This window comes from Zeugodacus cucurbitae, chromosome 5 (assembly GCF_028554725.1).
Source record: "Zeugodacus cucurbitae isolate PBARC_wt_2022May chromosome 5, idZeuCucr1.2, whole genome shotgun sequence".
Taxonomy (NCBI): Eukaryota; Metazoa; Arthropoda; class Insecta; order Diptera; family Tephritidae; genus Zeugodacus; species Zeugodacus cucurbitae.
This window is the reverse complement of record NC_071670.1, coordinates 7,757,606-7,772,832: the sequence shown is the minus strand read 5'-3', so window position 1 is coordinate 7,772,832 and position 15,227 is coordinate 7,757,606. Positions and strand designations below refer to the sequence as shown.

General features: G+C 30.8%; 1 protein-coding gene across 5 annotated transcripts in view; it reads right to left on the bottom strand.

The window, feature by feature from the left end:
* Window positions 1-15,227, bottom strand: part of LOC114804736 (mucin-19) — a 107,982-nt gene that overhangs the window by 18,616 nt on the left and 74,139 nt on the right. For all 5 annotated transcript variants that reach the window (XM_054232370.1, XM_054232371.1, XM_054232369.1 and 2 more), the window contains one exon: window positions 8,979-9,152. In XM_054232370.1, coding sequence (XP_054088345.1) covers window positions 8,979-9,152 — 174 coding nt within the window. The remainder of the gene's footprint in view (window positions 1-8,978; window positions 9,153-15,227) is intronic.

The following is a 15,227-nucleotide window of genomic DNA, read 5'->3' as shown; positions in this document are numbered from 1 at the left end:
CATAAAATATTTAAATTTATAAAAGAAATAAAATATTTAATTAATAATAAAAAAAAAATTAAAAGTCAAACAAAATAAAAAATATATACAAAGATTTAAATTGAAAAATAAAGTAAATAAAATATATAATTTTAAAATGAAAACAAAATAAAAATAATAAAAAAATATTAAAAAAGTATATAAATAAACTAAAATAAATAAAAAAAACTTAGAAAACCGTGAATTTTTGAAAAATTAAAATAATAAAATATTTAAATTGACAAATAAAATAAATAAAATATTTAATTTAAAAATGTATTCGAAGTAATGATAATTCTGAAAATATACATAAATTACTAAAACCTATTGAATTTAAAAACAAAAAAATAAACAAGTTCAAAAAACTAATTTAAAAAAATATATTGTATATAATAATTAAAAAAAACTTACAAAAAAAAAAAATAAATAAAAATAAAACTAAAAAAATAAGAAATAATTAAATTGATTAATAAAATATTTAACTTAAAAACGAAAATTAAAAATCAAACAAAATTATAAAAAAGTAATAAAAAATAAAAAAAAAAACAATTTAAAAATGTATTCGAAGTAATGATAATTCGGAAAATATACTTAAATTATTAAAAACCATTGAATTTAAAAACAAAAAATAATTTCTTTATTAAAAAAAATAATAATTAAAAAATATATATATTTTCTATAGTAATTAAAAAAAATAAAAAAAAATAAAAATAAAACTAAAAAAATAAGAAAAAATTAAATTGATAAATAAAGTTTAAAACCAAAAAAATAAAGAAATTCAAAAAATAATTTTAAAAATATATATTTTCTATAATTAAGAAAAAACTTACAAAAAAATAAAAATAAAACTAAAAAAATAATAAATAATTAAATTGATAAATAAAGTAAATAAAATAATTAATTTAAACAATAAAAAAATTAAACGAAAAAATAAATAAATAAAAAACTATTATAAAATGTAATGAATTCTGAAGATAATAAGTTTGTATATTTGGAGATGGGTGGGATGAAATGTATTTGACCTATCTAACTATAAATAATTGATTGCTTTTTTTTGCAATGTAAATGCAACATTTCACTATTTGTAGCAAAATAGAGCGTACAATTTTATATAATATGGCAATAACGTATCCACAACTTGGCACTATTTACGTTTTAAATTTGTTTTTGTACACAAATTTACATACTATACACTACACAGACTTATCAGTATGCAAGTAACAGCAATTTTGTAATTTTTTTCCAAACACACAACATTTAAGCCGCAATCTCTACACCAAATTACTATTGCATCACAACAGAAAAAATTTGAATCGTGCATTGGCACTTTTACAATGAAAAAAGAAGAAAAGAAAACAGCATGCCACTTATTGCCGTGATTCGATTTTAAGTATGTTAAAAGGTGGGAATTGAAGTAAACTATTTATATTTATAAGACACACGAACAAAAGGTGTTGTCAGCAAATAGGTGAATTGTAATAAAATTGGAGCGTGTGACGAATTAATTTGACGCACACTGCAACACTTGCCTACAATTGCAATGCAATAGTGACGAAATGTGTACATAAATATGCAGTGGTCAGCAAAATTGAAAAATAACAGTATCAGTGATCGAAAAAAATGTCGATATTTACATTCAAATGCACTTTGGCAATACTTAATTAAATGAGAAAAATGCATTAACAGCAATAAGTTGTACGAATTGTTGTGCATGAGAGCAGCGGTATATTAGCATTATTGAGATAAAAGTCCAAATAAATTAATAAATGTTTGCGCTTATTTTTAGCACAATTGTAATAAGTTGAATAACAGTAAATTGTTGAAAGTTGAGTAGACAACAGGTAGTAATGATGAGCAGAGACATAAGAGCTAGCACGTTTCTCAAATAATTCTGAAAGTGTTACTAACGCAAGAATACTGGTTTTTAGAAAGAGAATGTGTTGGAATTGTTTATAAAAAAATGTATGAAGCGTACTCCTAGAATATACGGCAAATCTGAAAACCAATAAGCGAGTATAAAAACTCAGAAATTGTAAATTTTTACCGAAAAATCTTTGCTAGACAATTAAATACAGAAACTGTCAAATCAGCAGCTGTAATTTTTTTAAGAAAACACATAATACACAGCCACAAAAAAAAGTTGGTCTTACTATGTGTAAAATATGATTTTGGGTTTTGTTTCCTTTTAACCTCATCAGATTAGGGTTTTGACATAACCCCAAAAAACAATATGGTAGACGATGTTTTTTTAATTGATGGGTTTCGCTGGAAACTCGTTACTTGAGTGCTTTCGGGGTCCCGGATTACTAATCTGATGACGGTTTTTCAAATTTCAAAATGGCGGTCCTATATGGCGGAGACTTTTTTGAAAAAATGCATCGGATTCGCTGTATCTTACTATGTGTAAATTATGTCTTTGGCATTTGTTTCCATTTGACCTCTTCAGATTAGGGCTTTGACATAACTCCAAAAAAAAGCAATATTGCGGACAGTGTTTTTTTTAAACTCATCGGATTCGCTTGAAACTCGTTATCCGAGGGTTTTCGGGGTGATGTCGGTTTTTGAAAATTCAAAATGGCGTATCCGCGGACTATTTTTTGGAAATGAATTGGATTCGCTTGAGACTTGTTGCTGAGGCGTTTTCGGGGTCGCTGAGCTCTCTGGATGATAACTAATGCGCACTTTTACAAAATAATAAATAAGGTAAAAAAATAAAAAAATTTAAAAAAATTGAAAAAGTTAATAAAAAATTAATTAATAAATAAAATTAAAAATAAATTAATATCTCTGAATATTAAAAAAAAAAATATACTAAAATGAAACATTTTTGAATTCAAAACCAACAAGTAGGGAAGGGCTAAGTTCGGGTGTAACCGAACATTTTATACTCTCGCAATTTATTTATTTAACTTTATTAATATTATATAATACACAATTTGACACACATATTCGTCATATATATTGTATAAAGTCCATTGAAAGTTGGAAACCCTAATATTAGGTTAGAAGTACCGAGGTCCTCATGTTCGATATATGGGGCCTTGACAACCTATGTTCCGATTTCGGTGATTTTTAGAATGGGGCTGCCACACTATAAATACAGTATTTATGCAAAGTTTTGCACCGATATCTTCACTAGTGCTTACTTTATATATTGTAAACGTTTCAGATCGTCTTCAAAGTTCTGGTATATAGGAAGTAGGCGTGGTTGTGAAGCGATTTGGCCTATTTTCACAACATATCATTGGGATGTAAGGAAACTATTACTAACCAAGTTTCATTGAAATCGGTCGAGTAGTTCCTGAGATATGGTTTTTGAGCCATAAGTGGGCGACGCCACGCCCATTTTCCATTTTCTAAAAAAATCTGAGTGCAGCTTCCATCTGTCATTTCTTATGTGAAATTTAGTGTTTCTGGCGTTTTTCGTTATTGAGTTAACCCACTTTTAGTAGTTTTCAACATAACCTTTGTATAGGAGGTGGGCGTGGTTATGATCCGATTTCTTTCATTTTTGGACTGTATTAGGAAGTGGCTAAAAAAACGACTGCAGAAAGTTTGGTTTATATAGCTCTATTGGTTTGCGAGATATGTACAAAAAACTTAGTAGGGGCGGGGCCACGAAAAAAAAAATTAAAATTAAAATTGAGGTAATAATTAAAAAACTAAAATTTATAAATATCGTCGAATTAAAAAAAAATAAACTAAAAAAAATAAAAAAAAAATGTTTATTGATGAATATAATTATATTTTGAAACTTGTGAGAGAGCACTTTTTTTTAGCCAGAAACAAAGTCAAAGACATATTCTCGACATTTCTTAGAAAGTAAATTAACGCCCTAATTACGAATATAATAATTGCATATAGCATTTAAAACTTGTTAGTGAAGCCAATTGTCAAGATTTTAATTGAACTGTCACAAACTGTCAGCTGTCAGCTGTCACATATTAGACGTCAAATACGAGAGATAACACAAAGTAAATGCTATATGTATTCGATAAAAATAAATGAATGCTACAAGTATACGATAAATGACAATTATAACCAAATAAATAATTGACAACTTCCTAAAAATAAAAATAAATAAACTAACTTAATGCCTTTTAAAGTTCATTAAAAAAAATCAGTTTCTGCACATGTTAGTGACAATTCAATTTTTATGTCCCCTATAACACACAAATATTATGCACGCCCTCATTTTCAGCAGCATATAATTGTAACTGTTGCTGCATTTTAATACCAACGCGTTGACATCGGATGAATATGAAACCGGAAATAACACTTTAGCGCCTACACCAAAGACCAATGCAGCTTAAATACTTGCGCAGACTGGGACCACGAAAATATATGCACCCCATATGTATAAGTATGAAGACAGGCAGTTGACATACATACAAAAAAATAGCACGAAAATAAAAGTAAATCTGAAAACAAAAGTGTGTAAAAGGGGGGCATACTCGTACATGAAGAGATTGCGCGCTGGAATTTCAATTCATTTTCATTTTCATGCCCGGTTGGTCGTCGCTTTATGGCGTAATTGTCATGCGCATAGAATTTGTGAAATTTGTGTTAGCGAAATATGCAAAAATTTGTTTGCGCATATCATTAGTATTTGAAAGACAAAAAACAAATATAATACACCTACAAATATATATACGCAGCACAATTCCGATTAAAGTTTCATTGCGGTTGGCTGTGGGCTGTGGGCTACCTAAAATGTCAGCACGTCAGCGTATTTTGCTAATTTGCCTACCAAATGTAGCATGTTAGAAATTTTTGCTAGACTTATTTCTCATTTAACTGTCAATTGTCAATTGCTAGCGAAAACAATAGATAGTGTATGTGATGACATACCGCCACACATAAACCGAATGGGGTGAAACTAAAAGCAAAAGTGAATGAAATGAGAAATATGTGATAGCATTCGCGTGAGAATTAAAATATGAAAATTATTAGGATTGCAAAAATACAATTTTAAATTAAATGTGGGAGTAAATTTACTATACAAATAGCAATCCATAAACTAAAAATTAAAATATATAAAAAATAAATAAATAAAAAAATAATTAAAGAAATAATACAAAATGCAAAAAAAAAACATAATAGAAAATCAAAAATAATATATACAAAAATAAAATAAAAATTATAAAAAATAAATAAAATTATAAAAATAAAAGAATAAAAAAAAATAAAATAGAAAAAAAATATTAAAAAAATGAATATAAATAAATAAATTTAAAAAACTCTTCAAAAACCACTCTAGTAGTCGGAGCAAAAGTCAACGTATTTGAATACAGGCAAAAGCGGACAAACCAACTGTTCGATGATAGAAGCTGTCTTCTATTCGCCAAAATCGCCAAACGAACCAACTATGCCAGACGTTTACAAATTGCAATTAAATTTTATTTCATGTTAAAATCAATAAAAAATATTTCTTTTGTCATTTTCGAACATTTATTTGTCATCTGAGTCATACACAATGCTAAAACTGGTCTAAAGTATGTTAAACTGGTCTAAAATGTATAAAATAAAACTTGCTAGTATTGAAGATAGCGGTTATACCGTTTTAAAGGCCTAACAACAAACTATTTGGTATCGATTGCAACTCGACAATCTTGCTTTTGCTTTTATATGTAAATTTTTTTGAAAATAGAGCACTGCACAAAGTTAGCGAGCAAATAAATGGCGAATCGAAGACACCTAGAATGTCATGTACTCGGCTTTTTTAACATCTTCAAAATTCGGATTTTCTCTAAAAAAATATTTTGAAATATTTGCACAAAATTAAGCAAACTTTCTATAGAAGAAAGAAAATTGTAATTTCACAATTTTGGAACATTATACAGTGGAACTTCTCTAACTCGAATCAACATAATCCACAAAAAAACTTCGAGTTAGAGAGACTTCGAGTTACAGAATTTCCATTAAAACATGAAATTTTTTTAATACTTCGCATAACGTATGTACACAAAACTTTATAAAGTGTAATCTGCAATATTGTTCGTTGTAGTTTGCTATTGCTTGGCTATAGAAGTCTGTATCCCATGCCTTTGTTACATGATTTATGCAATCCATAAGTATAATATCATATTTTTTGTTAGCCTCCATACGATATAGAGAGACTCTTTTAAAATACTGCCTCGATAGTAAAATTTTAAATTTTGTATTATGCCCTGGTCGAAAAGTTCGATTTATGAAAGGAATTTTGTATGAGATTTGAGTTCTATTGTCCATTCATGAGTTCGAGTTGTGGAGAACTTCGAGTTAAGGAAGTTCGAGTTATGGAAGGAAATTTGATTTTTAAACGCAATTGCCAATTCAAAAGTTCGAGTTATGGCGATCTTCGACTTATAGAAGTTTGAGTTATGGAAGTTCCACTGTATGTGAAAGTAGGTCCTTAATTATTTAAATTAAGAAAATTATTTGTTATTATTAATGACTTTCACTTCGCACTTATTTAAAGACTATTTAAAAACGCCACAAATTTAGAAAAAATAGATTCTAGACTTTCACTATTTTCGAATATTATATGTAAAATGTGTATTATTATTTATTGTAGCTTAATTATAAGGTCTACAGCTTTGCTTCCGCCGTTTTCCAATAGATGTATCTAGTGTCAAACACTGGTCGATTAAATCGATTTTGTTTTATATCGACCTTGGACATTTGTGCCAACATTAACCCAACAAAATATTTATACTGAAATATTCTCAACTGAAATATTTAAATTAAGAAAATTATTAGTTATTATAATAGCCTACACTAATAGTCTTTTCACACAGGAGCTGCATGATCAATTAACCGGCCTCTGCTCGATTAAAACGCTGATTAATATCGATTTACCATACAAAACCAAAATCTACATTAATATATAATTGAATTTTAATCGACTTGATGATGAAATGCAACTCTGCGACAGAGGCTGTATTTGTAATTATATAAGCGTTCTTTGTCTGCGAGTTGCTACACGACGGTAGGGCAAAAACTAGTTTCTCTATGAAAATTTTAATTGATCAATTAATTTGGCTGTGTGAAAAGACCATAAAGGGTTTTTCATAGTACAGAAGTCTCATCAAATTGCCATATTACAAAGTACAATATTTAAACAATAATTAAAAAAAATATAATTAATTAAAAAACTCGAGTCAACATTTTTTCATAGATACCATGATTTACGGTCCCTATTGGAATTCTACGGCTACACGGCAAATATATGCATTTACTTTTTGAACGTGGCATATAAAACGTGCTGATAAAATGCTATTTAAATTGACTGTCGCAATAAATACCGAAATGGTGAAAAATTGAAGTTACGCTATCAAACTAGCGGGAATTAGTCAGCATTTACGTAACCAATAAACGGTAACCACAAACAATCTAATCTTATCAATGTGTGATACCAAAAGCAAACACCGATTGTAATGTAATAAGTACATGTGGTAAAGCTGCTAAAAATTTGGATACTATGCGCGTTCATTTTTTAGTTAAAGTATACTGTTATAAAACGGTAAAATTAGAATAAAAAAATTATTAAAAACAAGTAAGGAAAGGCTAAGTTCGGGTGCAACCGAACTTTTTATACTCTCGCAATTTATTGATATATTTTTATTAAGATAACACACAATTTGCCCCAATTTGAAAATCCTATAATGAGGATATGAGAGCTAGGGGAAGTTATGACCCGATTTTAACCATCTCTGGTACAGAGACACACTATTAGAAGAAAAACATTTCCTCTAAATTAAATTAAGATACCTGAGAGATTTACCGAAATTTTCGGTGAAATTGGGCACTGAATTCTTCATATTCGATTTTCGGGGCTTTGAAAAGGGGCTTATAAAAGTTATATATTTCATCCGTTTTCCACACGTGTCAACAGGGTGTCAAGAAAATATTATATACCCAATTTCATTGAAATCGGTCGAGTAGTTCCTGAGATATTGTTTTTGCCCCTAAGTGGGCGATGGCACGCCCATTTTCCATTTCTTAAAAAAATCTGAGTGCAGCTTCCATCTGCCATTTCTTTTGTAAAAGTTAGTGTTTCTGACGTTTTTCGTTAGTGAGTTAACGCACTTTTAGTAATTTTCAACCTCACCTTTGTATGGGAGGTGGGCGTTGTTATTATCCGATTTCAACTATTTTCATGGTGTGTGGTGGGGTACGTAAGAGAACCGACTGCAGAAAATTTGGCTTATATAGCTTTATTGGTTTGCGAGTTAAATAAAAACAACCGATTTGTGGGCGGGGCCACGCCCACTTCCCCAAAAAAATTACATCCAAATATGCCCCCTCCTAGTGCGATTTATTCCAAATTTTAGTTATGACACTTTATGTGTTTTTAGGTTTCGCCATTTTGTGGGAGTGGCAGTGATCCGTTTTGCCCAAAGCAATCCTCCAACGGTCCCAATGAACATGTGTTCCAAGTCTCATTAAGATATCTCAATTTTTACTCAAGTTATCCGTTGTACGGACAGACATTGGGATTTTGACTCGTCTCGTCACCCTGATCATTTTGATATCATATATGTATATAACCCTATATCTAACTCGTTTAGTTTTATGACTTACAAACAGCCGTTATGTGAACAAAACTATAATACTCTCTTAGCAACTTTTGTGGCGAGAGTATAAAAATTAGTCATAATTTGTTCGCTGAACTTTCTAAGCGAGATTTGGCACAAATATTTGGTTATTGTTTTAAAGTATATATGAAAATTATATATAATAGCTACAAATTAGCAAACGTTAAAAAAGATTTCGCTCACTTAATTATTTTTAAATACGCTTAATAAACGCATATTTAGCTTTCGACTTTTTTCTAATTTTTTTAGCACCTCTAATGATTTAGTTGATGAATGAATTGCGATTTAGAATTTAAATAACTGTTACTTGTGCTTCAAGAGACAGAGAGAGAGTGAGATTAATATATAGTAGTATATTAATGATGTACAAATTCCACTTACCGTTGCTTCTTTGGATTTCTGTCGGATGCTTGACTTTCCATCGATCACAATATTAGCATTTTCGAATTCAACATCGCAGGGTGATGGTGGGCACATAGAGAAATCATCATAATCCGAATCTGTTGATGTTTCCAATGAGAGATCACCAAGTAACACGAAACCAGATTCATTTGGCTGCGGAAAAGAAAAACAAAAAAAGATAAATTGATATTAAAAATTTTTAGAAATTTAAATTTTAGGAATTTTGAAATTTAAATATTTGTTTGAGTAAGAAAAGGCTATTGCAGGAAGAAAAAAAAAAAATTTTTTTATTATATGACAGCTTACAAAACAAACAACGTTCATTTAGCAGAGGTTATATGCGCCTATGCGCAATCATATATCAAGGTCGTGTCGTTGACATTATTTATATTATGCATATACAAGCAAGCCTTTGATTGCATTGTATAAGCAACGCTTGCAACAAATTGACACTTGACTTTGTTGGCGGCAATACGTACTCAACTGACACAAAACATGACAGCTGGTCAGTGTTGTTGTTGATATAACAAATGCGAATTTACTAATGTAGTATAAAAAATAAAATAAATTGCCACTGACAAAGGCGCACAGTACAATTGGTACAGCGGCTGTGCAATTTTGCAAATATTTTTGTAGAGCACTGGTTATATAGTAAGCACACTTCACTGACGCGAAACTGTTAAATTGCGTTAAAATTGTCTGAAGTGCCGCTTAGTGAGACGGCTGCCTGAGTTTCGTGGTGTCCTTCTATGCCAACAAGCGCGCTGATCAGTGATCTTGCGCTTGAGCCTCGAGATCAAACTAAACCAAACAGACAAGGCAACCTTGCATTGTTTGCAAGTAATTTTTCAGATTTAAAATCTATATATAGTAGCAAAGCTAAGCCATAACTAAGTGCATTATAGACATAGACAAGTTGGCAGTTACTACAATGTGTTATAATTATATTTATGCGAAAAGATATCAAACAAAAAATATTTTTTTTTATCAAGTCAAGCACGGTTAACGCTTTAAGTATGGCAGGCGTTGACTGACTTGGGTGCTTGTGGAAACAAAGGCAGTGAGTAAATGGGCATGTTCGTGCAACGAAAAATGTAGACTAGAAGTATGAACGAGTTTATACTATACAAATATATACTTATACACGTATGTGACGACTCTCATAAGTTTAACGATCTCTGTTATTTTGATGTGCGGCGTAATGATCTTGGCTTGGGAACGCCACTGCATAATCAGGGCGACAAAATGGGAACATAAAAAAAGGGGAAAAAATATATAATAATAAAAAACAATGAGCTTTAATTGCCTGTGACACAAAAGAAATGCGCGCTTGTAGCGCAATATAAATATACATATAAATGTAGGAAGATATAATAAAAATGGAGAAAAAATATATATAATACAAGAAAAAAGTGCTGCGTGAAAGAATCAAAGCGTACGCAAGGTCAATTCATAAATTAAGCTTAAGTCGATTTTGTTCGGGTTAAGCATGAATTTCAGAGTCATTAATAATTGGCGTTCAACGCTTTAAATAACAGCGTATAATACTTATGCTTTGCGACTGCAAATGCTGAAATTATGCAAATTTCGAAAATCTTTAATGCAACACTACAATTTTATGCGTAACGAATTTCGTGCGAATTCAAGAAAGGTAGCATTTTTATAATTTTTTTTTTGTTGGTTATATCTTCTTCTTAATTTACGTAGGAATCGCTTACGCGGTTATAGCCTAGTTTACAACAGCGCGCCATTCGCTTCTCCTTTTGACAATTTGGCGCCAGTTAGAAATCTCAAGTGCTGCCAGGTCCTCCACTTGGTCTTTCCAACGGAGTGGAGGTCTTACTCTTCCTTGGCAACAACCAGCGGGTACTGCATCGAACACTTTCAAAGCTTTCGTCCATTCGAATAACATGATCAAACCAGCGTAGTCTTTTTATTCGCTGAACGATGTCGCCAAATAACTCATACAGCTCATCGTTCCATCGTTTGCGGTATTCACCGTTGCCAATGTTGAAGGGATCGTAAATCTTACGCAAAACTTTCTCTCGAAAAATCCTAGTGCTTTTATATGTATCGTCCACGCTTCTGCACCATCAAGCAGGACGGGAATGATGATGAACTTGTAGAGTTTGGATTTTGTTCGTCGAGAGTGGACTTTATTTTTTAATTGACTACTCAGTCCAAAGTAGCACCTGTTGGCGAGAGTGATTCTGCGTTGGAATTCAAGGCAGACATTGTTATTGCTGTTAATGCTATAGACGAAAATATCTACAACTTCAAAGTTATGACCGTCACCAGTGACGTGGGAGCCAAGACCCGAATGCGCTGACTGTTTTCTTTTTTTATGACAGAAGATATTGTCCTCGTTGGATATACATGATACTATTTATATTTTATATGTTTTCAAAAAAATTTTTTTTATCACTTTGACCGTGCATATGTTATAAGTGTAAACAAGACATAAGCATCCGGCAGTTGGTAGAGCTATCGATTGTCGATAACATGGTCTTATTGTGTGCAATTGTCACCACAGCTCATGTTTATTCATTTATTTTGCTAGTGAAAATAGATTTCAGAACCGACTGACTTCCAACAAGCACTGAATGCCATTCATAGAGGAACTATTCACACCTTCATTGACTCAATCCCCATTAATGGCGTACTCGGAGTCAAATCACCACTTATAGTAGACATCGAGCTCGAGTTGCCTTGCGAAATTAGGGTGACCCATGCGCAACTTCATTCTAGATACTGTAGTAGATTAAACTCAATATATATTGTTATTTAGATAACCGTTACAACAACAACAATATTTTGATGTTAAGAAAAAACTCAACAACATTTATGAGCTCAAAGATGACGTAAACATATTGGAAACTATATTTTCCTATAAGACACCCCCACAACTACCTTTTTTTATTACGCAAAAATTTATATACAGCGACCACTTGATGTAAACAACATTGCTAACAACTAACAATTGCCGTTAGCTGTCATTTTCTGCATTTTTAACATTAGCTAGCAATTAGTTGTAAAATCAATTACATACATACATTACTGAGCTCATCGAAAACACAAGTAAATATGTGCAAAAATATATACATAATTCCGTACATATGTATGTAATTCAACCCATATGGCTAAGTGCTCATGGCACCCACTAATACAATTTCATATAAAAAAAAAACATAAAAAAGTTTCTTACTAATAAGTAGCGAAAAAAGAAGAGTGTACAATTAAGAAATTACCTACTTAGTAAGACAACATGTGTAAGAGCGTAAGTACTTACGTACATAGTATAGCATAGCATATACGGCAAATGCTTAAGTAGCGTAGTAGATAGAGCTGCTTAATCAACGAACTTCATACATTTTATCTTGTTGCGCTACAAAATAACTGTTAAAGCGCACGAGATACAAGGTAGTATGCGAAATGCTAAAAATGTAAGTGCATTGGAGCTGCAAGCGTTATGTAGCTGAGTTAGTAGGCAAGTTTTATCCATACATATGAGTTTGTATATATGTATGTATAGTTAACGCTTGTATGCACACGCGCTTCACGGTCATTTTTGAGATTTTACGGTAGCGCAAATTTTCAGTTTACATTTTTGCCAACTTACTACATTCAAGCGCTTTTGAGGCTATATGCACTTCACTTATAAATGATACATACATATATAGATATTGCACGATTTTTGCCGTAAGCGATTTGCTGAATTTCTACTAGGCGATTTTGCATTATTTTTTGCTACATATACGTTTATTTTTTGTATTTAAAAGCACACCAAACGCATATGGCTAAACATGTTAATTGCTAAAAGCCATACAAATGCAATGGCAATCAATTTGGCTTAACTAGCGTTTGTCTATGTTAAATGCGATTGTGACAGCAAAATTGCTTAAAAGCTTGAAATGTTTCGACTTTTAAATATTGATTTATATACATACGTAATATTATCACAAACTAGCGTATAAAATGTGTCTGCAAATGCAATACAAAATACAAAATTCACTGAATATTTTAATAATTCAAACAACACTTTATCGATTTTGCATTTTATCGACACTTATACTCGGTGTACACTTTCAATTTTTGCACTTTGCACTTGTAGCAAAACAGTACACTATTTGGTAGCAATAATCAGCAAAAGAAGTACTGCAAATTTTATGCCATACCGTTAAAGAAACATTACGCGTGTTGCAAAACAGCTTGGCGTGTTACGTGAGAATCATATTGATGCATACAACAAACCGCAAAACAAAGTGCAATGTTGAAAAAACAAAATAAACATGCAAGAAATTATGATGCCACATTGCAACAAGCAATATAAAAAGAGCAGCAGCATGCAGTAAAATGAAAACAGTAGCAACATATTTTACAGTTTTCCAACGATCCAATTGCGATACCGAGTAGTACTTTTATCGAGTATCTGGAGTTGTTTGTGGCAAGCATGTGTTTTGAATATGTATGCGCACACTCTATGTTATGGTAACAAAGAATCCGAGTGCATTGTGCCGCAACTCAGCAACTGAGGCAACTGTGCAAACTTTATTGAAGCTAAATTTGCAGCAAGAATTTATAGGCGAAACGCGAGCCAACGACTTTACGATGCTACGGAGGGTAATAAGAGAAAATAAACTTTCAGCGCGTTGGCGAAGACTTGCAAGAAATTTTGGAAATTTAAGATATTAAAAAAATATAAAAATGTGGAAAGAATTGTTAAAAAAAAACCAAAATGTTAAATGTTTAAAAAATAGTTAAAAAAATATCAAAATGTTAAAATTTAACGGAATCGTTTAAAAAATACTTACAAATTAAATTTGAAATAGTTTAAAAAATATTTTATTGTCTTGCGTGCGTAAAGTGCGTGAGCATAAATTCAAGCTAAGCCTAGTAAATACATATCTTCCGGCATTATCAATAATTTCAATTAACATTTAAACAAAACTTAAATATTTATTTCCGCAAAAACTAAAATAATATTTTGTATTTATTACTTAAAAATGTATGCTATATATTGAACTGTAGAAATACATATATTGGCAGTTCCGGTATATACTCGTAAATACTGCTTTATGAGTAATGTTCACGCTTTCCTGACTCACTTAAATATATAAAGATAAATATTTGTTTGAAAAATTTATAGGAAAAATAATTGGTATTGACGTACGCAACTGGCAATTATGCTTAATTAATTACAAATATGTACATAAATATTTAAGTGATGCGTGAAACCTAATTAATGTTAAAATGTTGTGATTCAAATTTCAAAACTACTTAAAAGTTTTTAACATAAAAAAATATCTTTAGAAAAGATAACTTTTGCAGTTTGTATAGTCTGTTGACAGCTTTATGTTTGCGGTAAAATCGATAACAAATTAGTTTCACCTTCGAAATTCAAAGCGGTTAGGGGTTAAATATAACATTATGAAAAAATATATAATATTTAAATTTCTAAATATCGTACACAATTTACTAACGGTATTATGTTCAACTAGTTCACCTCGTTATCGACACATTATCGAATATTGCAAGGCGGAAGTTTTATTGCAAATAATTAGTTACTACACTATTTATGGAGTTAAAAATAAGGTGCAATAAAATATCTACAAATTTGTCCAACTTTTACTCTATTACGCAGCGAAAAGCTTTAAATTATTTCCAAAAAAGTCATTAACATATTTTTGCGGTCAACAGCAGTTATTTAAACCAGAATGCTGCTCGGTCAACGTTGCAACAATTTGAGACAAAATTATTTAAATTAAAAAGGCATTTAAAAATCATTAGTTTAAGCACCTTTCAATGTGTTTTGCAAAATAACAACAAAAAATAAAAAATAGTAATGCAAAAGCCGAGAAAAAAGAAAAAAATAATAATAACAAGAGAAAAGTGCCAAGAAAAGTTTCGGTAGGTCACAACTTTCGGTAGCTTGTAATTAAGCGAAGAGAAATATGTAGAAACATATGTAAACAAAAAATAATTTAGCAAACCGCAATTCGTAAGCTTTCTATGTAAGTAGCCGAGTAAAGCGTAGCCGAAACATGTGTTGGGCTCATTAGCGGAACAGCTGACACCGTTTCCAATCGACACGTGCCATAAAGATGTAAAAGCATGATTTGGCTAATATATTTACAAGATGTACATGTGTACTTACATACAATTTGTAGTAAAAAATAAAAGTAAATAGATAATTTTAAAGAAAGAAAGAGTTTGAAGTATGCACTAATT